The sequence below is a fragment of the Cydia splendana genome, chromosome 3 (genome assembly GCF_910591565.1).
Source record: "Cydia splendana chromosome 3, ilCydSple1.2, whole genome shotgun sequence".
Lineage (NCBI taxonomy): Eukaryota > Metazoa > Arthropoda > Insecta > Lepidoptera > Tortricidae > Cydia > Cydia splendana.
The window spans coordinates 10,561,787-10,588,889 of NC_085962.1; the positions used below are offsets into that span (position 1 = coordinate 10,561,787).

Below are 27,103 nucleotides of genomic sequence, written 5' to 3' on the forward strand. Positions count from 1 at the left end.
CTTCGGAAATCGGGAAACGAATGAAACATTGGGGACCCTGATCACAGAATAATTAATAGTCCCTGATACATTTTTGACAGACTTTTAAACAAAATTTTCAAGTGGAAACATGTCTGACGAGTGGCAAGCTTATGTTCAAGACCCTAGATCAACTTGTAAGTATGGGGAAACATGTTATCAGAAAAATCCAGACCATCACATCAAATATAAGCATCCGCCTGCTAATCCGAAGCACAAAGTGGACACTCATAGAGGTGGTAACAAGCGGTTCTCGCCTTATACCAGGGAAACTATGAAAGATGAGTCTGTCGAAGACCCTCCACAGAAACAGGGCAAACGCCTTAAAGTATCTGAGGACGAAACAAGTAGTTCACCTGATAAGAACGATCATGGTAAGTCAGAGGTACCAAGTCCTTGTGAAAATGAAACTAAACAATGCCATGTTGTAGAGAGCTTTACAGATATTATCAACCAAATTCCAAAAGACCTAACCTATCACGAAAGCACAACCGAACAAAGTAAATACAAGGAGCTTTTCTTGGTTGAGATGCCAGACGACTTCTTCAAATTCTTCGAGTGCTTGAAAGAAGAGAATGATATGGAGAAATTGCTATCAAGTGTTAATTTACAACTGATTGGGCCATATGAGTTGTTGTTAGGAAAGTTACCAGTCTTGGAGAATAAAGACCTATACTTGATACATTGGAGATTCTTCTATGATCCACCAGAATTTCAGGTAATTATGACAATCTTTTTTACTGTTTTATAATGTTTTTGATTTAGATTGCCTCAACATGTACATGCTTATTTTAATATAATAAAATAAATATAGGCTTATTGACATTAATTTACACACTTGGTACACATATAGGTTGAGTATGTTCCTTTTAGCTACTCACATGTGTGAGATATATTTTACTTGGGATTCCATCTTCTTCTTCCTCGCGTTATCCTGGCATTTTGCCATGGCTCATGGGAGCCTGGGGTCCGCTTGACAACTAATCCCAAGAATTGACGTAGGCACTAGTTTTACGAAAGCGACTGCCGTCTGACCTTCCCACCCAGAGGGGAAACTAGGCCTTATTGGGATTCGACGCCATTTCAAAATAAAAGAAACATTGATACTGCAAGATTTGAAATTTCATGTTTATAATAAATTAAGTGGTTCTTGTAATCCGGCATCATATATGTTACAGGCTGTCTTAAAGTCTAAGGACAAGAGTGAGTTTCACATAGGATACTTCCGGGATGACCCGTCAGCTGAACCAGTGTTTCTCGCTCACAATGACTCATCTAAGGGTTGTCATATTACACCCTATGCCAGCAATATCTTTGGGGCTGTCTAGTAAGTAGCACTTTAATAATCATTGTTTCCAGCATCTTATAGAAAATCTTAGTAAATGACTAAGTAGTAAGTGGAAGTGAAAAAAGCATTGACCCTATAACTCACTTGGCCTTTTCCATAAAAGAATCCATTTTCCATTGTTCCTTGAGATTGTATGCTTATTTGTGTATTCTTAAATTACTTACTACTTGTTCTTACCTACCTTTTTATTTTATTAATATTGTGTTTAATGAACCTCCAGGTCTGTTTGTATCACCTCTCAGTTTCTGTACATTGTGTACAACATATGTAATATGTTTATTATGACTGTTTGTGTTCTAAATAAAAAAAAAAAAAAAAAAAAAAAAAAAACAATAAGTAGGTATAATAAAATTCTGAATAACAATAAGAAGAAGACAAAAATTATATTTAATACTTTAGATTCAATATAGAATCTACATATACTTATCAATTGCGTTTGCAGTCTATACCTTGAACATCAAAAGAAGTCTCCCTTCACTGCCATAACTTACAAGAAGATGATGGAGAAGGTTAAATCCTGGGCAGAGAAGCATAACTATTCAATAGAAGAGTACAATGCCAAAAGAAGAACCAACCTGAGCATAGCCAAGACACTGCATGGTGCGGGCATCATGGTGCCATATGACAAGAAGACACAGATAGGCTACAGGCGTTTGGCGGAATCAGATGGTAAGACATTCTCACACCTCCAATGGCTCGAGCAGTATGTGCTGTCTCACTTTCTGTCCCGCTCCAAAAACTGCGTGGCCACCTCAGTAGTCGCCAGCCGCCGATGTGAATGCCCGTCCCATAGTATCACCGCGTATTTGCAATAAAATCAGCAATACACTTAACTGACCATTTTAAAACCTTAAGGATTACCGCGCGCCTTTTCTAACGCTTGAAATTATGCAGCAAATAGCTAGTGAGCTTGTCTGTGCTAGTGAGTATAAAATATATGTGTTTACTTTGATTTACAGCAAATCTCAAGAAACTCTTTTCAAAACTGGCAGAAGCTAAATCTCAAAACGACAAGGATAAGATACTGTCAGAATTGCAGCCAGTTATAACATACGCCAACATAGCCGTGGACGAGTGCGACTTCGGTACGGGTCTTGAAGTCGGGATTGACATGTTCTGTTCGGGGCTGAAGGAGCTGGAGGCAAGTGCACTGAACAGCCTCTGCTCGGTGTACTCTTTGCTGAACCGGGCAGAGTTTGGGGCGATAATCCAGGTATGTTACCCTCCTAAGGCCTGGGCCTTAATATCATCATCTTCCTGGCGTTGTCCCGGCATTTTGCCACGGCTCATGGGAGCCTGGGGTCCGCTTGGCTACTAATCCCAAGAATTGGCGTAAGCACTAGTCTTTACGAAAGCAACTGCCATCTGACCTTCCAACCCAGAGGGTAAACTAGGCCTTATTGGGATTAGTCCGGTTTCCTCACAATGTTTTCCTTCACCGAAAAGCGATTGGTGGTCGAATATCAAATGATATTTCGTACATAAGTTCCGAAAAACTCATTGGTACGAGCCGGGGTTCGAACCCGCGACCTCCACATTGAAAGTCGCACGCTCTTACCGCTAGGCCACCTGCGCTCCTTAACCTTTTGAACGCCGAACGGCGCATCCATTTGCCGTGCCACTGACGCCACGGGGGTAAAATTTGGTTTTGTGAATAAATAATGCCAACCTAAAAGTGGGGTGATTTTCAGTAGATTTTCATCAAAAAACGATCGACGTCAAATGCCGTCTTTGGCGTCGTTGTCACGATTTTGCGTTGACGTCAATTGCCGTCTGTGGCGTTCAAAAGGTTAATATGGCTGGCCATATTAATATAAAATCCAAAATTTGCCACTGAAATTTGAACCTATAGTGTATGTAGGAATTAGAGTTGATATTGCGTTGTTGGAAAATGGAACGAAACAAAGCAAAAATAGACTCTCTTCCAATTGAATAGGATTTAAATTTCATCGAACTAATAGGTACTATAGGTAGGACCTTGGGCCTTAGGAGGTTAAGTTACGGTCGGTCTAACAAATGGGGTTGGCAACTGTCAAAGGTTTTTATAGATAGGTTTCCCTTTTTAGGGTTCCGTACCCAAAGGGTAAAAACGGGACCCTATTACTAAGACTCCACTGTCCGTCCGTCCGTCCGTCTGTCACCAGGCTGTATCTCATGAACCGTGATAGCTAGACAGTTCAAATTTTCACAGATGATGTATTTCTATTGCCGCTATAACAACAAATACTAAAAAGTACGGAACCCTCGGTGGGCGAGTCCGACTCGCACATGTCCGGTTTTTTTTAGTTTTGTTGTATGGGATTTGGCTAAAAGAACTACCATCCAGGTTATATAATAAAAAAAAAATTGATACTATCGGCAGGATTGACAGGGAAACCTATACTGGCGGCATCTGTAAAAAGCTTCCGAGTGGCCAACCCCATTCCTAATAATCCTAGTATAATAATTTCATGGCAATTGTAAAGAAAATTACCAAAATAGGAGATGGCAAAACGAAAAGACAGGCTTTACGATGTCTACAGGAAGCAGATGTGGTAGAACGAGATTGAAATGAAGTGTTGCTTTCTTTGATGCAATAATACATCCTAGTAGAAGAGCCGGCCGCAAATTTTCTAACCGACTTGATACCACGATAAAATGAACAATGGTTTCCCATAAAACTGATGCTAAGTCCGAATTCGATAGTCTGCCACGGCGGAACTTGCCGAAAGTACGAAAAAGAAGGCCACTTCCGGTGCGAAATAAGGGGGCTGATTTAACCCATCTGATACCGAAATAATAGTTATGGCAGCAGTTAGAAATTTACATGTAGACACAGAAAAGCGAAGTCTGTCAGTATTTTTTTTTGCCGGAAGTGCTTGGCAGACGCTCTCAAAGGTGGTCAGCGGGACCCCTAATTTAACCCATCTGATACCACCATGAAACCAATTCCAGTCGGTAGGTATGAACCCTCATGTCAGGAATATATAAGTCTGCCAAGGCTTTTCCTGCCGAAACACCTTGGCAGACGAGATTATGTGAGCAAGGTAACCATCGGTTACCCTACACTAACCCATCTGATACCACCATGAAACCAATTCCAGTCGGTAGGTATGAACCCCCATTTTAGGAATATATAAGTCTGCCAAGGTTTTTCCTGCCGAAACACCTTGGCAGACGAGATTATAAGCAAGATGACCATCTGTTACCGTACACTAACCCATCTGATACCACGATGAAACCAATTCCAGTCGGTAGGTATGAACCCTCATTTTAGGAATATTTAAGTCTGCCAGGGCTTTTCCTGCCGAAACACCTTGGCAGACGAGATTATAAGCACAACCTTGGCAGACTTATACATTCCTAAAATGGGGGTTCATACCTACCGACTGGAATTGGTTTCATGGTGGTATCAGATGGGTTAGTGTAGGGTAACCGATGGTTACCTTGCTCACATAATCTCGTCTGCCAAGGTGTTTCGGCAGGAAAAGCCTTGGCAGACTTATATATTCCTGACATGAGGGTTCATACCTACCGACTGGAATTGGTTTCATGGTGGTATCAGATGGGTTAAATTAGGTGTCCCGGTGGCCACCTTTGAGAACGTCTGCCAAGCACTTCCGGCAAAAAAAATACTGGCAGACTTCGCTTTTGTGTCTACATGTAAATTTCTAGCTGCTGCCATAACTATTATTTCGGTATCAGATGGGTTAAATCAGCCCCCTTTTTTCGCACCGGAAGTGGCCTTCTTTTTCGTACTTTCGGCAAGTTCCGCCGTGGCAGACTATCGAATTCGGACTTAGCATCACTTTTATGGGAAACCATTGTGCATTTCATCGTGGTATCAAGTCTTTTAGAAAATTTGCGGCCGGCTCTTCTACTATCCTGTAGACTTAGGATTTCAACTTTTGGTACGTGCATGATGGAAGTATTATTCATCTTAATAATCTGTGTTACAGGCTCACCTAAAATGTCGTCGCAAAGGATCAGATATGTCTATTCTCAGTATTGGTAAAACATAGCACATTTGGATACTTAGGTAATGTTATTTAATATAAATTAAGTGATTTTTTAAATTTTTTTAAGGAGTAAAAAAAGCGTTAATAATATTGAAACATTTTATTTCAACCAAACATCCTTTAGTTTAGGTATACAACAAAAAAACAACCGAAAAAAAAACAAAAATGTCAAAAAATAAGATACAATACATGTTGCACTTGGGTGAATTAACTTTTTCTAATCACTCGTTGCCATTGTCATGGTTCCTTGGGCCACTTTTAAACTCCTGGTTTCATGGTATTTAACCAAATGTATTTTTATGGCAGTTTTAGGGTCATTGCGCTAGTTTCCGTCCAGCTCTAGTTTTCGTCCACTTGACGGAGTAGCAAATAATATATGTACCTAATAAAAAATTTTTATTCGCTACTAGCCAAATATCATTTTATGTAGATAGATCTATTGTTTAGACATTAAGGATTGCAATAAGTCCAAATTTGTGCGGCAAGGTAGGTTTATATTCAAATTCCGGCAAGTAGACGAAAACTAGCGCAATGACCCTAAGCCCTTTCGTTAATGGGATATCTGCTTAGCATGTTAGTCGAACGTACTTCTAACAAACTATGCAACTATTATCTTCTGGCTGACGGGACAGAATAACAATAAAAGTTGATTCACCCACTTATATTGGAAGTAAATTTATTCCTTAGGTTTGTCAGCACTGGTCACGTGCAAGAAGAGAGTGATGGGGCAGTGGTCGCTGCCGTACACTTCGCTCCGTATGACGCTGTCACACAGAGATGGGAGTAACCTTTCCGACAGTAAGAAGTAGTCCAGTCGCCTGAAACAAAATCTAATTACTATAGATGCTTTTAACATGACTAACCTGCAATAAACTCCACCAATTCCATCATGACCTACTTGAGTAGAAGTAGATATGTTGCAGTCAAAAGTGTGAACTGGCCAAAAGAACTTTTAACCGACAAAAACAGGCAAAGCTGCTTTTGACTGAGCATGTTGGTCAAAAGTAGTTTTACCTGAAAATCATACCTATTTCTGGCAGCAGTTTCGTTTTTAGGGCGTAGCAAAAAAAATAACCCTAATCTACCTATCTCTGGGAACAGTTTCATTTTGGGCGTAGCAAAAAAAAATAACCCTAACCTACTTATCTCTGCGAGTACTTTTGACTGATAGTAACAGTCACAATTACTATTAACCAATGATTTTCAGGTAAAACTACTTTTGACCAACATGCTCAGTCAAAAGCAGTTTTGCCTGTTTTTGTCGGTTAAAAGTTCTTTTGACCAGTTCACACTTTTGACTGCGACATATATAAGGTGCTTAAAATCGGCAAGACTCTCGACGAGTCTACTTCGGCCGTTGTGAAGTGTGGAAATTTGATGATACCATTCTTGACTAGCAGTTGGCTTGCTGACGAGTTATACAAACGATCCCTTCATTACCGTGCTAAAAAGTAACCTCTACGAGTATGAAATCTGGGGACACTTCCATTTTGACTTCATTCAAGGTGCTCAAAAAGATAATTTCGGATTTGGGTAGGTCGTTGAAGGGCCTCTTATAGCAGTTATAGCAAAGAGCAGGCTGGATACCAAGTCCAGAAATTTTAATAATGCGTGGATCAGGTCAATACTTTGCGTGATCTACTAAAATCTTAATCTTATATTTTAGTAGATTGAAGTCTGTATTCAGTTTCCCCGAACTCAATATTGTAGATTTTCTTGAGTGCAGTATTAAAAAAATCGATAAATTTAGCTCGGTATACCGATAAATAACTATAGTATGACATGTATTTCATACAAAAAGGGATTTACTCCGCTTATCCCAAAAAAATATGCCAAAAATAGAATGAGATAAGGAAAGCGTAAATAAGGCCGTCAAAAGCAGACTTAGCAGACCCGGTGGCAGACTATCGTTGTTGGAGCGGATGCATTGAGAAGACTGAGTGAACTCGAGTACAAGACCGCTCGGGATGGTGACGCTCTGTAACGTCCCGACGACGTGGAACTATCTTTTTTAAAAGGGCAATATACACATTCAACGCATCTCAGTTTTAACTTTTTAAGTAATCAACATCACTTACCATCCAACATTCTTCGCCCTGGCGTTCGACATATAGGTCCAGAAGGTGTAGGCGCCCGTGTCGTCAGGCCGGAGATGCCGGTACGAGTCGACGAGGCCGTCGCCGAGCAGGTCGGTCATGCCGGCGCGCTCCTCCGGCGTGAACCCGGCATTCCTCTTGTTCGCCTTGGGATTCGCGAGATCTGAAACCGGTAACTTAATAGTTAAGTTTGAACGTGCAGAGCTCAACCAGATGACGCTGCACTAAAATAATTGTAAGTGACAGGTGTGAGATCTTGAGAACGAATTCCAGGTTTTAAATAAATATATGGAGTTAAAAACTCGAAGCTCCCTGCAAAAAAAACTTAATTTGGTTGTTTGGTATATCACTGTTGCAAATCTTGGTAGTCTGTTCGGAAAAAGAAGAGTAGTGGAATGTATTGGGCCCCATATATTCCACGGCTCTTCTATTTCCTCACAGACTATAGTAGTGAAGTTGGAAGTTTTTAACCCCATTACTAAGAGATTTTTAAGTTCGCACAAAATTTTGATTTTCCAGACAAGATTTATCAATATGCAGACTGCAAAAGATTTGCTGAGAGCCTTAACTATAGCCCTAGTCGCCTTTCAACTTTATCAGCAGACCAGAGGGTCATTTGAAAGTCTAAAATCATACAACTGATGTAGTTACTTACCAATTTCATTGTGTGCAACGTTCATGTCACCGCAAATTATGACAGGTTTTTTCTCGTTAAGCGCTTTAACATACTTGCGGAATTCGTCGTTCCATTGCAGTCTCTTGGGTAACGTGACTAGTTTCCGGCCCGCGTTGGGCACGTACGTGCAGATGAGGTAGAACTGTTCGTACTCAGCTGTGATCATGCGCCCATCGGCGTCCAATTCTTCGTTACCCAGTCCGTATTGGACGCTTATAGCCAGCTTCGTCGTGTAGATCCCAACCCCCGCGTAACCTTCTGTGTCACTCCCCTGCCAATAGGCGTGGTATCCTGGCAAATTAGCTATCTCATCCGGGAGCTTGTCTTTAGCACACTTTGTCTCCTGTAGACACAGTATATCGGGCTTCTCGTATTTTATGTAGTCGAGACCCCCTTTATTCATCCAAGCACGTATTCCGTCGACGTTCCAGCTGGATATTTTTAGATTCCACTCTTTACCTTGCACGGTCTTTGATGAATTCGAAAAATCTATATCCTCATAATTAGTTGAGGATTTGTTTTTGAGTGGGGCTTTACTTTTTTTGTCTTCGGACGATACTGGAAAATGAATATGAAATCTAGGTAAAGTGTTTTTCAGCAAAAACAAATATTCTGTTTGTAAAGTGGTTGGCAGTCAAGTGATAAATAGCTCCTAATCCTCATATTGTGTTTTATTAACCTTTTCGACGCCGTGTCAAACACAAAAGCAGTCACCCGGACGCCACGTCACCGAAGTGTCAAAACTGAAATTGAATTTTATGCATATGCACGTAGGTCCTTTATGCTCTGTGGTCTGTGACCGATTAATCAGTATTTGGCGTTGAATCTGCGGTGCGGATATATTGGTCATTGGCGTCCAAAAGGTTAAATTTGGGTACCCAAATATTGTTGCTTTTTAGTGTTCCGTGCAAAACTTTGTTCACGGAACACTTATGGGATCACTTCGGTCTTGCAAATCAGTTAAATGCGTTTTTAATGGGCTGTTTATATCAATGAATCTTAATCCTTTGAACGCCACGCGCCACGCCTATTGTGCCCGGTGTGTCGTGAACCTTGCCGAAATGCACATATCTGACGTTCCACGGAAAAAGGTACCTTATGGCGGCTGGCGGTTACGTCTAGAAGCACCGCAATAGTATTGGAGCGGCGTTAATAATAGCGTAAGCGCCAACCGCCATAAGGTACCTTTACCTTTGGGACGTCACATATATATTGGGCTGTAGCCGCGCGCGCCAATTGACGTTTGTGCCGGTCAAAGAGTTAACAAGTTTCTCATGCTGGTTCTTTACTTTATTTGTGGCGCTCAACTGATAAAGAAGTGTATCGTGTCGTTTAGCCGCTTACTGTATGAGCAGTAATAAGTGTTATCTAAGTAAACCAAATATACCATATTTAATACTTGCCAACCATAAACCATAATTATTTATACAAGATGCATGTATAAGATCTAAGTAGACCCCCAGGGACCGCTCCTTTGGTTAGTAATTAACTACAGGCCTTAATTATTGTAAGTTATTATGAAATTATAGGTAGAAAAGCTTTCCTTAAATGTCATTCTCGTATGGCGGCTTTCAATCCAATAGTTATTAAATTTCAAAGAAATGGGGATGATAGATAAATAAAAGCATTCAAAATAATAATATTTGAAAAACCATTTATTAATAAAACATGTTCCAGAGTAATATTAAACACAAAATAATTAAATCGGACATAATTAACAACATAACGGTATTTAGTTACCCTTTTCGTCGGCGGCCTTGCGACGTCGTTTGTTGGCCGTGTCGCCGGCCTCGGCGGCCTCGTCGGCCTCGGCGGGGCCGTCCTTCTTCTGGCCGCGTTTGCCCTTTGCAGGTTTTGGCTCGGCAGCTGCTTCTTCAACCACCTCATCTTTTACATCACCTGACATAAAAATGTTAATGTTAGAACGCAAATAATTTTCAGACATATTTTCAATGATCTATCAAAAGGATATAGAAATGTCCAATTAGAATATAAAATGTCATTTATGTGACAATGCTTGACTTTTGCAAACATAGACTTGACATTGACATCAGACAAAGCAAGTAGGCCCGTGCATGGATTACAGGGGGCAGCATAGGAGCCGTCAGATTTTTGGCGCGAGGTGTAAATGTGTCGTTTATGCTTCCGATGTAGCCCACAAGGTGGCAGAACCTACTACGCACAAGGAAACGTACTGACGAGAACGGTAGATGGTAGCACTTGCTTTGACAATGTACATATGCACATACGTTTCCGATTCAGGCCACAAGATGGCAAACGCTCCAACGCGCATGGTCCCTATTTATTTCTAAGGTAACTTTACACTAACTTGAACAAAACAAAGTGAGGTGTCACTATAAACATCATATTTACATAGAAATGTGACATTAATGATGATAATGCCTCACTTGGTCATGGAAAATGCGATGCAGAGTTATCTTTGTCCAACTGTATGCCTATTAAATCTAATAAAAATGGTGTGAAATGAAATAGAAATACATGTCTTCCTCAAATTTGTTAGCTTATAATTATGGCTCTGGGTTCTATGTAGCTGCGATTAAGAAGTAATTAAAAAAAAAAGAGTGCTTTGTATGCCAATCATAAATATAGCTGTAGATATTATGATTGCATCAGTGCATCACTTTAGTGCTAAATAGAAAATACCAATAAATAATAAGTTTTTGGCAAAACTTTAATTTTTGGTACAAGCTTTTATCGCTGACTGTACTTTTCTTACGACAGACAACTAATACTCATCGAGACAATTCTAAAAACCCCTAACACAATTAGGTTGCGTTGTTTCATCACAGAGTTCCTATGGCCACCTCCTGTCTCCATCATCAGATCAGTTCGACAGTACCATATTATTGTATTGTCACCAGAACTACATACAACTGCGAATTTTCATGACGCTACGATCCTTGGAAGATGGTTAAATTAGTTACCTTAGATTCCATTACATAGTTACATACAGGGGCCGATTGCATAACAAACTACAACTAATATTACAAGCGGAACTCCTTTTCTAATTTCACTTATTAAATAAGGAGTCCCGCTTGTAATATTAGTTGTAGTTTGTTATGCAATCGGCCCCAGGTCGAGAGTTCCTATGGCCACCTCCTGTCTCCATCATCAGATCAGTTCGACAGTACCATATTATTGTATTATCATCAGAACTACATACAGCTGCCAATTTTCATGACGCTATGATCCTTGGAAGATGGTTAAATTAGTTACCTTAGATTCCTTTACATAGTTAGTATACAGGTCAACCTAATAAAAGCTTGTTAAAAAAATTACCTTTTCCATCATTTTTTGCAACTTTTCTTTTTTTAGAAGCAGGTTCTGGTTTAGTCTCCTCATCTTCATCTTCTGTTTTTGCTGTTTTTTTTGCATTATTTTTTCTACCTTTAGGTTCTTTTTTCTTAGGTTCCTCAGCAGGTTTGTCTTCAACATCCTGCTCACCTTGCTCATTTTCTGGAGTGTTTTCTTTAGCAGGTTTTGTCTGTCCTCTCTTTCTTCCTTCTTTTTTGGGAGACTCCTTGATCTCATTGTCTGGTTCACCCTTTTCCTGTGGTTCAGATTCCTTGTTCGTTTTTTGTGCAGCTTTGCGGCCTCTGCTCTTGGCTGCGGGCTTGACTAGATCTTCACTTCCTTCTTCTTTATCTTCACTTTCAGTCTCTTGCTTTGTGTCTTTTTTACCTCTCGCTGACTTTGGTTCCGATTTGGGTTTGCTAGCTGCCTCTTTTTTTGCTGACTTCTTTTTCCCCCTTCCTCCTGATGTAGGCACTTCCTCTGCTTGCCCATTACTCTCTACTTGTGCTTCAGATTCATTGTTAGAGTGAGAAGTTTTATCCTCATCAGCATCTACACCATTACTTTCTTCTGAGGTGTCAGTCTTCTTCTTTCTACCCTTTTTAGCCTGAGGGGCTTTTTCCTCTGTTACTCCATTTGTTTCCTCTTGTCCGTTGGCTTCAACCTCACCTTTTTTGGCGCGTTTGGTTTTCTTATCTATGACAGGAACATCACCCACCACTTCAGTATCTACAACATCAGTCTCTGGCTCTTCCACTGTTTTTGTTTTTCCTCTGCCTTTTTTAGGTACTTCATTTTCTGCAATTTTTGTGTTTGATGTTTTCTGAAATTTTTTTAATTTATGTTTATCAGTTCAGCTATAATTATTATTGTTTAATGAACTGTTATTTTGTATAGGGTAATATATGATACGAGTGACATACTGAATGCTATAGAATATAGAAAAAATCACATATATGTAGAGTAACATAATATTGTATGTTTTATTCTAAAAAGAAGTAGATGTTCAATTGAAGATATGCTGATGTGAGGGTACATTTTTGATAATACAAAGGGATGAAAGAAAACTTTCATTGTAAATATAAATTAAAAATATTCGAGTCTATTTTACACAAACTGACCAAATAAATTATTATTATGAATGCCTTAATGCATTTGGCTGATTTATATTTGTCATTTTATTAAACATTACAAAAAAGTGTATATTCACAAACAAAAGTGTCACATAATTATGTTATAGTGGAAAAATAATCTAAAAGAGGCAAACATGAGCTAAACATAATGCATATATGGATTTTTAAGATGAAAGTGAATGCCACACCTAGAACATGTGCCCCACAACACCATGTTGTACAATAACAGAGTATCTATCTTATAAAGGGATGTGTAGTCTCTCTCAATGAGAGAATCATCATGATGTGCTTATCATGAATAGTGGCATAAAACAAAATGAAATGCCGTTCGATTTTAAATCTTACCAGTAAAAGATAGAATATTAAATGCAATAGCATTTCATTTTGAGTTGTGCCACTATTGGTTTAACATAAAGAATTGTGCTTGAGATTAAGGTTCATTTTGCATAAACATTCAAAATCTGTATTAATAATAATATTTTAGTACATCCTTACTAATGTTTTTAAAGCATAATAAAATTGTTCCCAGATAATAATTTGAGGTTAATGGTTATGTTTGTAACTAAATTCTCCACAAATTTTGAAACCACTATTGTTTAATTTATGAATTTATCTAACTTCTATGCTATAAAGTTTAAATTAAGTGAGAGAAAGAGACCTATAGGCACTAGGCAGCACAAACATATCTACATACAGCATAGAGGGTACAAGGTGGTTATAACAAACTAACTTTTTTTTCAACATTTATTTCGGTATTGTCTTGGGTCGTCCCATTCGTTTTTCGTCAAGTTCTTAAATTAATCCTATTCTGCTTTCGTCACTCATTCTACATTCATCACAATCGTCGGTGGCTTTCAATGTAGAATGAGTGACGAAAGCAGAATAGGACAAATCTAAGAACTTGACGAAAAACGAATGGGACGACCCAAGACGATACCTTTATTTCCTTCATGTGTCAAAGAAAAGCATAATCTGTATAACCTGACTTAGTATAAAATATTGTTCCTAGCAATTAGATTCAGACCTGATTCTGACTGAACGCACAAATGAATAAAGCCTTAAGTTGAAATGAAGTAAAGTAATGCGCATTTAACATTAGAAAGGACGCCCATAAAACCGATTGTGCTCATACGATTTAAGAACAATGAAAACGAGTCGAGGATGACTCAACGCATCTCTTGTCAGTTGAGAGCAAAAGTTCAAATTTGTATTCATTTTTATGCACGCTTTATCCTAAAGAGGCGCTAAGGGTGTTTACACCAACACGCGGCAAAGTCGTTATCAGTTAAATTACTACAATAATTGAGTGGATCGGTTGATAAGAATAAATCAAACAACTTCATAATGCAATTACGTTAAAAACCGGCACTTAAAACACTGAAACTTTTACAGAAAACGAGCATTTCAATGATGGTCACTAACAAAGCGAACCAGTTTATAAAAGTGGAATCCATCGAATCTACACAATAAAAATCACTGTTATTACTGTACCTTGGCTTTTGCAGTCCTAGGTGCCATTATATTCTTAATTTATAATCAAGAAGCACTTAATTTAACTGCTAAGCTTGTTGTAAAAAGAAAACGGCGGGACTTGCGCGTCTTCCGAAGGATGGATTTGGATGGCGGCCGGCGGGTGGCGGGCGAAATTTCCGGTAAAAATGACAGAAGCATAGATGACAGAAGGGTGATTACGCCTAGTGATGTGCTGATAAGTGTTTAGAATTATCGATTCGAATTTGCTTAGAATTTATAGTGCTTGCACTTGGAGCATGAACTGGAGCGCGTATAAACTTGGTACAAACGCGACTTACTTCCGCAAGCAGATACGTTATTTGCCGTTTGACACGAGTAAGGCCCCATTCGCACGACAGCTTAAAAAGCGTTGCGTTAAAACCCGACGTTGGCGCTTTTTTACCGTTTCCAATATTTGTGTTCATATGAACGCTTAAAAATCACTTGTGAGTCGTACTGCCACGTACGCATCTCAGCAAAGTCATACTTTATTTGCTATTATGACGTATTATTTGAATATAGCTTGAATATTTCAGGAATTTGTAAGCATAAGTTGACATTTTTAAGGTGAAACTAATAATAATCTTGACGATTGACACCAAAAATTGACACATGACAGCCAACTGACAGCAGCGCCGGCGCTTTTTTAACGCTTGTGAGAACAGATACACGGAGTTCCGTATGGTCTATTCAATTTGACGCCAACGCTCAACGCCGAAAATCGAACAGTGCTCGATAAAAAAGCGCCGCGCTTAAAAACCGCCTTCGTGTGAATACATACATGGTTATCCATTTGTGTCATTCAAACGCTTTTTTAACGCGCGTTGAAAAAGCTGCCGTGCGAACGGGGCCTTAAGCTAGATGAGCCGTACGCGAATAATTAAAAACCGGACACACTGGACTTTAAAAAAATTAAGCAGTTTTGAGTATGACTCGAACTGAACACTGATTGTCAATGTCAATAATGTCAGCATGTTGACGTTGGTGATGGCAGTTCTTTCGAAGAGAAGCGCAACGTGTGTTCTGTGAAATATTTAAGTAAACTTAGTTTTTCCTACCTAAAATTTACGGTAAAAATGGTAAGAAATACACAATTGACATCTTTGTTTCACTATTATATACTTTTTGTATACATTTTGGAGTAATAACAGAGCTTATGTCAACTTATATTATTTGTACCATATTTTGTTAGATACTTGACAGAAAACTGAATTAAATAAAATTTTCAAATAATCAGTCTTATTTGATTCAATAAAAGCTACCTTATTGTTATGTGTTCAAGTTATACTATTAATTGTAGAAGTAATAATAACTCTATAATAGAAGGGCTATGTCCTCTAGCCGCCCAGTGGCCTATAAAAAGGTATCCAGTCAATTTAGAATCTTTACTTTGACAAATCAAAATTAAATTTGTCTTGGCAAGTCTTGATGTGTGAGCGGCTAAACGGCTAAAGGATATCTAAACTTCTGCTTATTGATTTAGATCTTAAAGTCTGATGTAAGAGGAAGTAAATGTTATATATCTGTGAAACATGCTGCAATTATAATATTTCCCATGGTGCTTATTTCCATTAAGTTTTCTTGAACAGTTTTTGTAGTGCTAATGGTTGAAAAATATAAATATTAAAATGTGAACTTGATCATAATTTCTATAATTGTATGTACAGATGTCAATCAGAATGAAAAATCAACAATGATCAACTCTGGTCAATGTGGGACTTGAACCCACATCTTTGGATTGCCGGTCCAATGCATTACTAATTCCACTAGCTGACCATCTCTCATTTAAACCATTGCAACTGTGACAACGTCACTAGCGACATCTGCATTTAAACACAATGCACGTACCACAATAATAAAAGGAAAAAATATTTAACATTTATATCATAATTTCAGGCAACACTGGACCGAAAAGGGACTTTTAAGGTTGAATACCTTCAGGAAATAGAGAAACAGGTGCAAGCAAGATGGGAAGCAGAGAAGGTCTTTGAGGTTGAGGCGCCCACAGATGGCCGGCCTCATGAGAAGTTCATGTGCACCTTCCCCTTCCCATACATGAATGGCCGACTGCATTTAGGGCACACCTTTTCACTTTCCAAATGTGAGGTAAAATGTTTTTATTAATCTTAAGTTAAACAACATTTAATGTGTTGTTATTACTACTTTGTATTATTTACATAAATACCAATATTATTTATATACTTGTGAAAAAAGAGCATTTTACTTAAAATAACAAGTACCATTAAAATTAGTTTTTGTTAAACAGGATAATAATTTCCATACCTAGTATTATTTAGTATATATTTCGCAAACAGTCATTCATATAGGTAGTAAAAAAAGTTTTTTAAGGCAGTCGATATGTATGCTGGCTTGCATTTAGAGCAAACTGGAGGTACCCACAGATTGTCATTTCTACCCACATGTGACATGTCAATATATAACATATATGCCTTTTCCACAGGATAGATGACACTTCAATTTACTATTTATAGTCAGTTAACACTGCATAGTTGATGAACTTAAATTGTTTATTTATTTTATAACCTTCAAATGTTTGGTCATTCAGTAACTATTGGCTATTTGCATTATAATTTTAACCATAACACAAACTCTTTTTTACTTAAACAGTTTGCAACAAGATATTACAGACTGAAAGGAAAAATGGTGCTATTCCCCTTTGGCTTCCACTGCACTGGCATGCCAATCAAAGCTTGTGCTGACAAGCTGAAGAGAGAGATGGAACTATTTGGCTGTCCTCCCGTTTTCCCGGAAGAGGAAGAAATCACAGTCAAAGAGGAGACTGACTTAGTACCAAAGGACAAGAGTAAAGGGAAAAAAAGTAAGGCTGTAGCTAAAACTGGCTCTGCCAAGTATCAGTGGCAAATCATGAGGAGTCTAGGGGTGCCAGAAGAAGAGATCAAGCTGTTCGCTGATGAACATTACTGGCTGGATTACTTTCCGCCGCGGGCCGTGAATGATCTGAAGAGGATGGGCATACATGTAATCATTCTTTCTACATAGAGTTAGTCCAAGAAATGTCTGCAGCGATTTTGATAGCCCACGCAGTGCAAGTGTTATTTAATATGTCATAATTTTATAGCAGTTTGACGTTTAAAATAACACTGGCAGTGTGAGGGCTGCGCTGCAGACTTTTCTTGGTCTAACTCTAACAATTTAAACCAAGTAGTCCTTATATCATGATTTTTTTGTTTTTTGCCTATAATTTTCATTGGTATCTTAGGATACTAATAAATATAAATTGTAATATTTTTAAAATTACCTTAAGTAAGATGATCTATGAGTAAAATTTAATTGTTTTAGCAGTTCATTTCACACACACACATTAAACCTCTGCTGAGTTCTGGAATATGAAATGATTTAATCCTTATTTTACATGTGTGATCAATTTGTCGCATGACAGGTTGACTGGCGGCGCAAGTTCATCACGACGGACGCCAACCGGTTCTTCGACTCGTTCGTGCAGTGGCAGTTCCACCACCTGCGCGAACGCAACAAGATCAAGTACGGCAAGCGGCACACGATCTTCTCGCCGCTCGACAAGCAGCCGTGCATGGACCACGACCGCAGCGCGGGCGAGGGCGCCGGCCCGCAGGAGTACACGCTCGTTAAGATGGAAGTTGTTGAACCGCTGCCGGAGGTTTTCAAGTAAGCACTTAACACCGCCCTCAAGACCATACAAAGAAAAAAAAGTAAGCACTAAAGTTTTCTAGGGCATGGTGTCCTTACAGTATTTACGTCAAGGCTATGGCTTATATAAATTACTTACATGGTCCCGTCAGTCATTGTTATATTAAAAAAACTTATTTTTGTTCCATGCAAATATTGCAGATGTTACGAGTATATCTCTATAACTATGATTATATGAGCTTTCAGCTGTTTCACTCACATCGACACGACAACAGTTTCACTCACTTGAATTTTGAACTGTTTCTGGCCCGTCGGAGGTCCTTCAGGCTCGAGTGCTCGCGGCGGCTGCACTTCGTGCAAGTGAGTGAAACCGTTGGCGTCTAAACAGTTTAATGTCTCACGAAAGTTTAATTTCGAGCTGCTAGCTGTTGACGATATCAATAGTGTGTTTTCCATTTCAGACTTAAAAGAATGTAAACAAAAAAATAAACACGTGACTCGGCCATTCGCGCGTTCATGATATATACGTAGCCTGGTACTTTATTATATTTATGAAATTTTATCATCTCTCAGGTCTTTCAAAGGCAAGAAAATTAGCTTAGTAGCGGCAACTTTACGGCCGGAGACCATGTACGGCCAGACAAACTGCTGGGTTCATCCCGACATCAAATACATAGCGTTCGAGACCGTCAAGGATGGGATATTCGTGTGCACACGGCGCGCCGCGAGAAACATGGCGTACCAGGGCTTCACGAAGAAGGACGGAGAATTCCAGGTTCTTAAGGAGATCGTCGGTCAGGAGCTATTTGGTGTAGCCCTCAAATCGCCTTTGACGAGTTATCCAAAGATCTACGCTCTGCCGATGTTGACGATCAAAGAGGACAAAGGTACCGGCATCGTCACGAGCGTGCCTTCAGATTCACCTGACGATTACGCTGCCTTAGTCGACCTTCAGAAGAAACCCGCTTTCCGGGAAAAATACGGAATCGCAGACGAAATGGTCCTTCCGTTCAAGCCGGTGCCGATCCTCGAAATTCCGGAAATTGGAAACCTAGCAGCCGTGACCATGTATGAGAAGCTCAAAATCCAAAGTCAAAACGACAAAGACAAACTTGCTGAGGCAAAAGAGTTGGTTTACCTGAAAGGTTTTTATGATGGTATTTTGCTTGTTGGAGAGTTTGCTGGGCAAAAAATTCAAGATGTGAAAAAACTTCTACAGAATAAGCTTGTAGAGGAGAATGGCGCTGTAGTATATTTCGAACCTGAGAAAACTATAATATCTCGGTCAGGGGACGAGTGTGTAGTGGCTCTGTGCGACCAGTGGTACTTGGACTACGGGAATGAGGAGTGGAAGGCGCAGGCGGAGCGCGCGCTGGCCGGCGTCAACACCTATCATGATGAAGTGCGCAAGAACTTCCAGGCCACGCTGAAGTGGCTGCACGAGTATGCCTGCTCAAGGACGTATGGACTGGGTATGTACCTAATTCATTCTAGCTGTCCATAGTCACTCAAGTTGAACTCTTGATAATGCCCTACCCTAAACTTCAGTAATGAACCCAATGTTTGTTATTTAATTAGGTACAAAACTGCCATGGGACCAACAATGGCTGATCGAGTCGTTATCGGACTCTACGATATACAACGCCTACTACACGGTGGCGCACTACCTGCAGGGCGGGTCGTTCCGCGGCGACGCGCCCAACGCGCTGCAGATCACGCCGGACCAGATGACCATCGAGGTCTGGAACTACATCTTTTTTAAGGATGCTCCGTTCCCCAAGCACACTAAAATACCGAAAAAGTCGTTGGATCTGATGAAGCAGTCTTTCAACTTTTGGTAAGTTCTCGGAAGTATTTTTAAGTAGGTAATACTGCTGAGTACTTACTCGAATGTTCGTTTCATTTCGTCATTAGAATTAAATTAATTCAATTTTGAATGAAGCTTGTCAGGTGGCGTTTCGGTATGTATGATATTGATGCTGCACACCCAATATTTTGTGTTAAATTTCTTTCTCGTATTCATTCGTTGTATTTCAGGTATCCCGTCGACGTAAGAGTATCGGGCAAAGACTTGATCCAAAACCACTTAACATACTACATCTATAACCACTGCGCGATCTGGCCGAGCGAGGAGGACAAGTGGCCGAAAGGCATCCGAGCCAACGGGCACTTGATGCTCAACTCCGCCAAGATGTCCAAGAGCGACGGGAACTTCCTCACTCTGTCGGAGAGCATAGAGAAGTTCAGTGCGGACGGAATGAGGCTGACCCTGGCGGACTCTGGGGACTCCGTAGAGGATGCCAACTTTGTGGAGAGCACGGCGGATGCGGCCATTTTGAGACTGTACACGTTCATAGAGTGGGTGAAGGAAATGATGGGCACCAAATCGTCATTGAGGACAGGTAAGTAAATAAAAACTCTTCATTTATAACTAACTAGCACTTGCCCGCGACTTCGTCTGCGTGGAATTTGTGACAGCAACTAAAGTAGGTATAGCGCCTGGATAATGCTAATAGCAATCATTCAATTCGCGCATTGCTTACTTCAAATATTAGGCAACAGGCAATTAACTCTTTCAATTTCACCCCCCTTTGCACTCTCTTCAGGGATGATTTCCGGCATAAAAACCATCCTATGTCCTTCCCCGGGACTCAAACTATCTCTATACCAAATTTCAACTTCAGCGGCTTACGCGTGAAGAGGTAACAGACAGACAGATAGACAGACACACTTTCGCCTTTATAATATTAGTAAGGATTTAAGAAAATTTCTTTAAACAGTTCATTCTTACTTCCGCTATATTAATGTGTAAATATCTATCGACTTAGGGCCAGTTGCACCAACCACATTTGACAGACTGATCAACGTCAGCCGGCGCGCCCCGGCGCTTTACTATGAAACATTCCATACATAAAAATTTAGCGAACTCTTTGACGATACGAACAGTTTGGTGCAACCGACCCTTAGACGTTAAACGTTATGTACTTAGATGTCAAATCGTTTCAGGGGAATACAATTTCCACGATAAAGTGTTTATAAGCGAGATGAACACTAAAATTCAGCAGACCGATGAAAGCTACGACAAGATGTTGTTCAAGGTCAGTTACCATGTTTTTTCCGTTGTTAGTCCATACCTAAGTAGAGAATTCAGATGCCTGCGTTTTTGCATAGTATAACCCACAGGGGTCGGCAAACTTTTGAGAAGAAGAGCCAACGGCAGTAGAAATCACCAGTTTTAGGAAGCTCAAAGCGAGACCTCTCAAGGGTTAATTTTACGAGTGTCTTAACCTTTTGGACGCCAATGACCGATATATCCGCACCGGAGGTTCAACGCTAAAGACTGATTAATTGGTCACAGACCACAGAGCAACATAGACCTACGTGCATATGCATAAAGTTCAATTTCAGTTTTGACACTTCGGTGACGTGGCGTCCGCGTGACAGCTTTTGTTTGACACGGCGTCGAAAAGGTTAAAGAGCCGCAATTGTACCTCCAAAGAGCCGCTTACGGCTCGTGAGACGCGGTTTGCTGACCCCTGTAAAACCCTGGTATAACCAAATGGCAAAAACATAGACAAAATGTAGACCTTGTACCGTAATCATATAGATTTCGGTTTTTAATTTCAGACCATGTACTATGCGCCTAATAGGTAGAAACTGAGCATCAAGAAAATTTTAGTTTGTATTCCCTAGCAGAGCACATATTATTTGTTTCTAGAATATTTTTTTTTGAATGGGTCACAGGAAGCGCTGAAAACGGGCGTGTTCGAGCTGCAGGCAGCGCGCGACAAGTACCGCGAGCTGTGCGCGGACTGCGGCCTGCACGCGGAGCTGGTCACGCGCTACATCGACACGCAGGCGCTCCTGCTCGCGCCCGTGTGTCCGCACGTCGCCGAGCACGTGTGGCGGCTGCTGGGGCACGTGAGTCTCTGTTTTTTGGTATTACACGTTCCATGAGAAGATAATTTACAGTTTTATTATCTCACGGCTGCCGCTGAGGAAGTCTTCAACTGTTTAATGTTTCTCGGTAAAATTACAAATACCTACTCACGAGGTAGGTAAGTATAGTAATAACTGGAACACAAGTACCTAAGTGCAAAATGTAGAAAGCAGGTAGATGTTATCGAAGTTGTACGGAGTTTCGACATGGCATAGTTTGATGTGACTACTTTTCATTAAAATAGCATTATACATTAACTAGCCTCTGTCCACAAATTTGCGTACTTACTTACTCCTACTTTCGACCTCTGCTTTATCTTAAGTGCCGAGTTCCGGGATCCAAAATATTCTCCCTTTTCAGGTTGTAAACTATCTGTGTACCTGTAGGACAAAAATGAAGTTACCTAAGGACTGTATCGTTTATTATGGGTACAGATAAAACCTGGTCTAACTGTTGACGTGTGTATTATTTTGTATTACTATGTTCTTAAGGTATAATCTGGGGGTATTTTTAAGCCATATCTGATATAAGAAGGTTTTACATTTATTTTATTTTAGGGACTTTATGATGATTTTAATACCGTCTAGCAAATATAATTTGGACAAGCCTATCGAGCTTAATTTGAGACTATTTCACCGATTCCTTGGTACGATTTAAAGAAACAAAAGGTTAATATGCTGCCAAAATATGCCATCTAAGTGTCCTTTTCATGATAGCTCAATTGAACATCCACAGAATAAATGTGGTGAATTTTTATCTTTACCTGAAAACGACTTTTTATGCAACATTTTGGATTCCCGTCAATTTCTGACGCAAGCGAAATGAGGGAAACAGCTAAAAAGAATCTACCGAAATCCAAAGCCTAACGGACATTCATGGCGTTGAACCATGGCTAGAACAGGTCGATAGAAACGCTCCATGATGGTTATATTGTATACCAAAGTCGGGGTTGTCGTATGTAACATGCCATATTCTCTAAAAGGCCACCATGCACAGATCAAAAACTTTTTTTCCAACTAAAAGAAATTATTAGACTATGCTCAGATGTTTCGCTTTACGAATCATATGTAATTGCTGTTTACATAGTACGATTTTTTTGTGTAATATCTCGTCTTGTTCGCAAACCGCAAATTTTCTTGTAGTATTTGTCCAAAATCGTTGTAGTTACTCGGGAGGATTAGGTAAATATTGTCCAAACCATATGCTTTACGTGATCTCCCAGGACGAAATGTTACTTATTATTAACGCACTAATTAAACTATATGTGTAATTTTTTAATAAAAATATAATACCAGAAAAAACGGCTAAGTAAAGTTGTACCCATAATAAACGATACAGTCCTTACATTTTTATCGATGCACCTTTTTTAGTTACCGTTACATAAGAACACAATATTGTAACAGAAAACCAGCATCCTGCACGCTCGCTGGCCGGTCGCCGGCGACGTGGACGAGGCGGCCGTGAAGGCGAGCAACTACCTCATGGAAGCGACGCACTCGTTCCGCGTCTACCTGAAGAACCACTGCGCCGCCAAGAAGCCAAAGAAAGGCGAGGCGGCCAAACCTGAGCGGAAACCGGACACCGCCGTCATCTGGGTGGCTAAGGAGTACCCGCGGTGGCAGCACATCATTCTCACCACGCTGAAGGAGCTGTATGGGGTGAGTTCTCAATTTTGTAATGGCATACGAGCTACTGCGTTATTCTGGCGATGCATTTGTACACTAAGTGCCCCAACTTAAGTATCCATGTCGCCATAATAGTTATAATAGGAAAGTGGATACTTTATATTAGGGTACCGATTGTATACATCCTTAGTTTGTGGAAAACTTTATCTCGATCTGATTAGTGGCATTAGAGTGGCCCTTTCCCACAGGATCATCCCGCTTTTTGCTAGGTACGGCTTTCTGCAGGATCCCGTTTAGTAGTGTATGTTTATATACTAACGTTCACACGAGCATCCAATGTGCAGGATGGGATCAAGGAAAAAACGATCTGGTCGAATTTTGCTGTTCAGATTTGCCACAGGATCCAGTTTAATTACATGTATAGTAGTATGGGAGTGTTTCCATTAGCTTCCTGCATACCTACCCTCTTTTACTGAATGTAGTGCTGGTAGCAGGGGGTTGCTCTACCGCAAAAAACAGGGTCCACTAGTTTGGGTGTGAAACACGAATGATTTTTGCAGGATTTAGTAAAAATCCGCTTCCGCTGAATTGGACCTGCGTGGGAAAGGGCCCTGAAACATCGCCACCAACAACCTGTTAATCGCACTGTATTAGATGTCTCACATCAAAACATCTCCTTAGCCGTCAGGTCTCCCCGACAACAAGGTGATCTCGAGCAAGCTCGGCGCCGTCTCGGAACTGAAGAAGTACTCGAAGCGGGTGATGCCGTTCGTGCAGATGACCCGGGAGCACGTGGAGCGCATCGGGCTCGACGCGCTCTCCGTCGGGCTGCCCTTCGACGAGATGGCCGTGCTCAAGGACAACCGGCAGTATCTGCTCAACACTTTAGATGTAAGTCTCATTCTAACGACTTTACACTGGCGACCCATGAAAATGTTAAATACAAGCATTAATAGTAGTAGCATGGAACAACGCGCCGAAAGTAGTCTGCCATCTTTGAATACTTTTGACCCTCGAATCCGAAAACGAATCCGTAATCCGTTAGAGTATGATATCGTTTTGTTTTTCAGCTGGATAGTCTAGAAGTGAAGTACACAGAGGATCCCGGAGCGCCCGAGAAGACGCGCGAGGACTGCGCGCCGGGGCTGCCGCACATCTCGTTCAGCGCCGCGCCCGCCGTGCCCGTGGCCGTCGTCAACCCGGAGCCCATGAGCGGCCTGTTCACCGTGCACGTGGCGCTCGCAGACCAGGACACGGTTGACAAGATCAAGGCGAAGATCGTCAAGGAAGTCAAGGCTATCAAAGGTTAGGGACGCGGAATTTTTGCCATTTTGCTGCCAGTAAGGGGAATTGAATTACAAACTGGAATTATTAAAAGTCCTCCGCCTTTCGCGTAGGATGCCTAATGAACTCCCGTTGGTAATCCCCTTCTTACCGCCATTAACATATTGAGTGCCGGGAACCCGCTCGGCGGGTTAACTGTTCGTAGTCGTTTTCCTCTACGAAGCGGGGAAACGCTGGGATTGGCTACGAGCGTAGCAATACGATAACGTTGCGAACACATTCACCGCTGAGCTACGGTCGTAGTGCTACGTCGCAGCCGATAACATGATTTCCCGGTATGTAGCAGAAATGCTTCGTAGAGACAAAACGACAACGTGTCGTGATAAGCGCTTAATGGGAATTACTCTAGCTGGGAACCTACAGAGGAAAAAAAACAGTAATGAATGTTCCGCAGATGCGAGCTCTCTGAAGCTGTGGCGCTACACGGACCCGGTGCTGGGGCCGCGGCGGATCCCGGCGGCCGGCGACCTGCAGAGCCGCTGCGCCGTGCTGGATGCCGGCGTGCTGCTCGTCGAGCCCGCCGCCGGCCGAGTGCAGCTCGCGCTCAACGGCTCCAGCCTGGACCTCGGCACCACCCTGCTTTATACTTATGATAAATAGCTATAAATAAATTATTTATTTATTACCGTTACGTGTTTGTTTTGCTCAGGGTGCTATCACAATCCGTATCTGGCGTATGCCATAAAAGACGGAGTAATTTATGGCCAACGTAGCAATTCTAAATAGTATGTATTCATTTTTCTTTTACTCAGAAGAAACAAAGTGGGACCATGCTACGGTACTAAACTTCTGTGCAGTCGACCTCAAAGAAGTTTAGGTACTATTCTGCGTCTAGTTGTAACACGGTGCATTTCCATTTGTTCCCGCCTCATGTATAGCGGCGGTCACGTGAGGTGGGGACAAACGGGAATACACCCTAAAAATGTACGTGACGTGGATTTTACACAACAGTCAGAAATGATGAAGACTGAATTTTCGTCATTGGCATTTGAAGACTGTTTCTGCTACTCGTATATGCGTCTTCGGAACGGAAAATTGGACTTGCCTCGCCATTGTCTTAACCTTTTGAACGCCAAACGGTGCATCCATTTGCATTTGTAGAATTTAGTTTTGCGAATAAATAATGCCAACCTATAAGTGGGGTGTTTTTCAGTAGATTTTCATCAAAAAACGATCGACGTAAAATGCCGTCTTTGGCGTCGTTGTCACGATTTTGCGTTGACGTCAATTTCCGTCTGTGGCGTTCAAAAGGTTAACCCTTTAGTCCGTAGCGGCAACATACTTGCCATCATACTTAGAACAAAAACGCATCTCTACTGTAAGATTTACGGTTCGAAATCGATTGACTAGAAAGGAATGTCAAATGGTTAAGGCACAGGCAAGACATCCTCCAGACTGAGCATAGTAGCTCTACCCCCTTTGCCTCAAATACGGTAGTTTTACTCCATTTTCGAGTCGAAAGTGTCTTTGTGTGACGTCCGTGTCTTTGAACGGACCAATCATGGCACGGGACCTCGCTCACCTTGTCCCCCGCACCCCCGTATTTTTGGCAGCATCTTTTCATGAAATAATTGCTCCAAACTTTTAGGGCCACTGGCACCATCCCCCTAACCCGGGGTTAATCGGTTAACCCTGTGTCAAATTGTACTGGTAACCATGGTAAGTCCGGGTTTAACTGGTTAACCCGAGTTAGTGGCATGGTGCAAGTGGCGCTTAATCCTTTAGATCGGCGGTCAGCAACCTGCGGCCCGCGGGCCGCATGCAGCTCGTGAAACTGTCATTTGCGGCCTGCGAGCCTCTCTGGCTATATAATATTGAGTAACGACAATGTCTGATAAAGGTGTGCTACTCTGCAGCGGCGCCACCATAATGAATACCAACGAATTATATGGTGAAATGATGTACCTAAAAGGTACATCATGTACGTATAATGTTTATGGCTGTACCTGTGATAGGAAACGAAATAATCGGCATTGAAAGTGGCGCCGCTGGGGAGCATACTCCCCAGCGGCGCCACACAGTACTCATAGATAGAAATGATATTAGCTATTTTTTTCTTATGTAAATTGATGTACTAATGCTGCTGATTACGTACCTATTGAAAAAAAGAATTATATTGCATTGATTAGTGATTTTATTTACATTTTAATTCCGCGTTCCACCTAAACGGTATGAATTGTAAGAGAGGCGTGCGGGTGAGCGAGATGGAGATAGAAATTCTTACCGCGGGACCGCGCTCCCGCGGCCCGTTCCGATTTTCAATAATAATAGTTATTTTCACTTCTCATGCTCAAAAAGTGCACCTTTATGTCGTGCGTAGACGACATAAAATTGCATTTTATGCTCTAGAGCATAAAGTAAAATCATCTATTACGACCCTTATTGACTTAGCAATAAAGTCCAAATTCTGCCATACAAACTGCCAGCCCTGCCGGCGCGCCCACGACCGG

The 27,103-nt window shown here is 41.0% G+C and overlaps 3 protein-coding genes across 3 annotated transcripts; 2 read left to right on the forward strand and 1 right to left on the reverse strand.

Annotated features, from left to right (window-relative positions):
• The first annotated feature begins 46 nt into the window (after positions 1-46).
• Positions 47-5,453, forward strand: LOC134806506 (histone PARylation factor 1). The gene is made up of 5 exons (XM_063779789.1): positions 47-736; positions 1,197-1,345; positions 1,809-2,035; positions 2,326-2,579; positions 5,305-5,453. Exons 1-5 carry the CDS (start codon positions 110-112, stop codon positions 5,365-5,367), a joined length of 1,320 nt encoding a protein of 439 aa, XP_063635859.1. The 5' UTR covers positions 47-109; the 3' UTR covers positions 5,368-5,453.
• LOC134806495 (DNA-(apurinic or apyrimidinic site) endonuclease) lies at positions 5,450-14,246 on the reverse strand. The gene is made up of 6 exons (XM_063779771.1): positions 14,076-14,246; positions 11,437-12,274; positions 9,877-10,035; positions 8,116-8,694; positions 7,443-7,623; positions 5,450-6,182 (listed from the first exon to the last, which is right to left on the reverse strand). The coding sequence occupies exons 1-6, from the start codon at positions 14,100-14,102 to the stop codon at positions 6,041-6,043; spliced, it is 1,926 nt and encodes a 641-aa protein (XP_063635841.1). The 5' UTR covers positions 14,103-14,246; the 3' UTR covers positions 5,450-6,040.
• An 841-nt stretch (positions 14,247-15,087) lies between these two features.
• On the forward strand, positions 15,088-25,278 carry LOC134806491 (leucine--tRNA ligase, cytoplasmic). Its single transcript, XM_063779761.1, has 13 exons — positions 15,088-15,175; positions 15,993-16,202; positions 16,725-17,096; positions 17,518-17,762; positions 18,318-19,216; positions 19,323-19,581; positions 19,782-20,146; positions 20,751-20,842; positions 21,489-21,665; positions 23,088-23,342; positions 23,991-24,200; positions 24,380-24,614; positions 25,048-25,278. Exons 1-13 carry the CDS (start codon positions 15,173-15,175, stop codon positions 25,251-25,253), a joined length of 3,528 nt encoding a protein of 1,175 aa, XP_063635831.1. The 5' UTR covers positions 15,088-15,172; the 3' UTR covers positions 25,254-25,278.
• Positions 25,279-27,103: the final 1,825 nt, after the last annotated feature.

Coding starts and splice junctions, on each gene's coding strand:
- LOC134806495 (XM_063779771.1), bottom strand. CDS start 14,102: ATGGCACCTAGGACTGCAAAAGCCAAG. Junction 8,695..9,876: donor CAAGGCCGCCGACGAAAAGG/GTAACTAAATAC, acceptor TTCATTTTCCAG/TATCGTCCGAAGACAAAAAA. Junction 7,624..8,115: donor CGTTGCACACAATGAAATTG/GTAAGTAACTAC, acceptor TACCGGTTTCAG/ATCTCGCGAATCCCAAGGCG.
- LOC134806506 (XM_063779789.1), top strand. CDS start 110: ATGTCTGACGAGTGGCAAGCTTATGTTCAAGACCCTAGATCAACTTGT. Junction 2,036..2,325: donor GCGTTTGGCGGAATCAGATG/GTAAGACATTCT, acceptor TTTGATTTACAG/CAAATCTCAAGAAACTCTTT. Junction 2,580..5,304: donor AGTTTGGGGCGATAATCCAG/GTATGTTACCCT, acceptor TCTGTGTTACAG/GCTCACCTAAAATGTCGTCG.
- LOC134806491 (XM_063779761.1), top strand. Junction 17,763..18,317: donor CCGCTGCCGGAGGTTTTCAA/GTAAGCACTTAA, acceptor ATCATCTCTCAG/GTCTTTCAAAGGCAAGAAAA. Junction 24,201..24,379: donor ATCTGCTCAACACTTTAGAT/GTAAGTCTCATT, acceptor TTTGTTTTTCAG/CTGGATAGTCTAGAAGTGAA.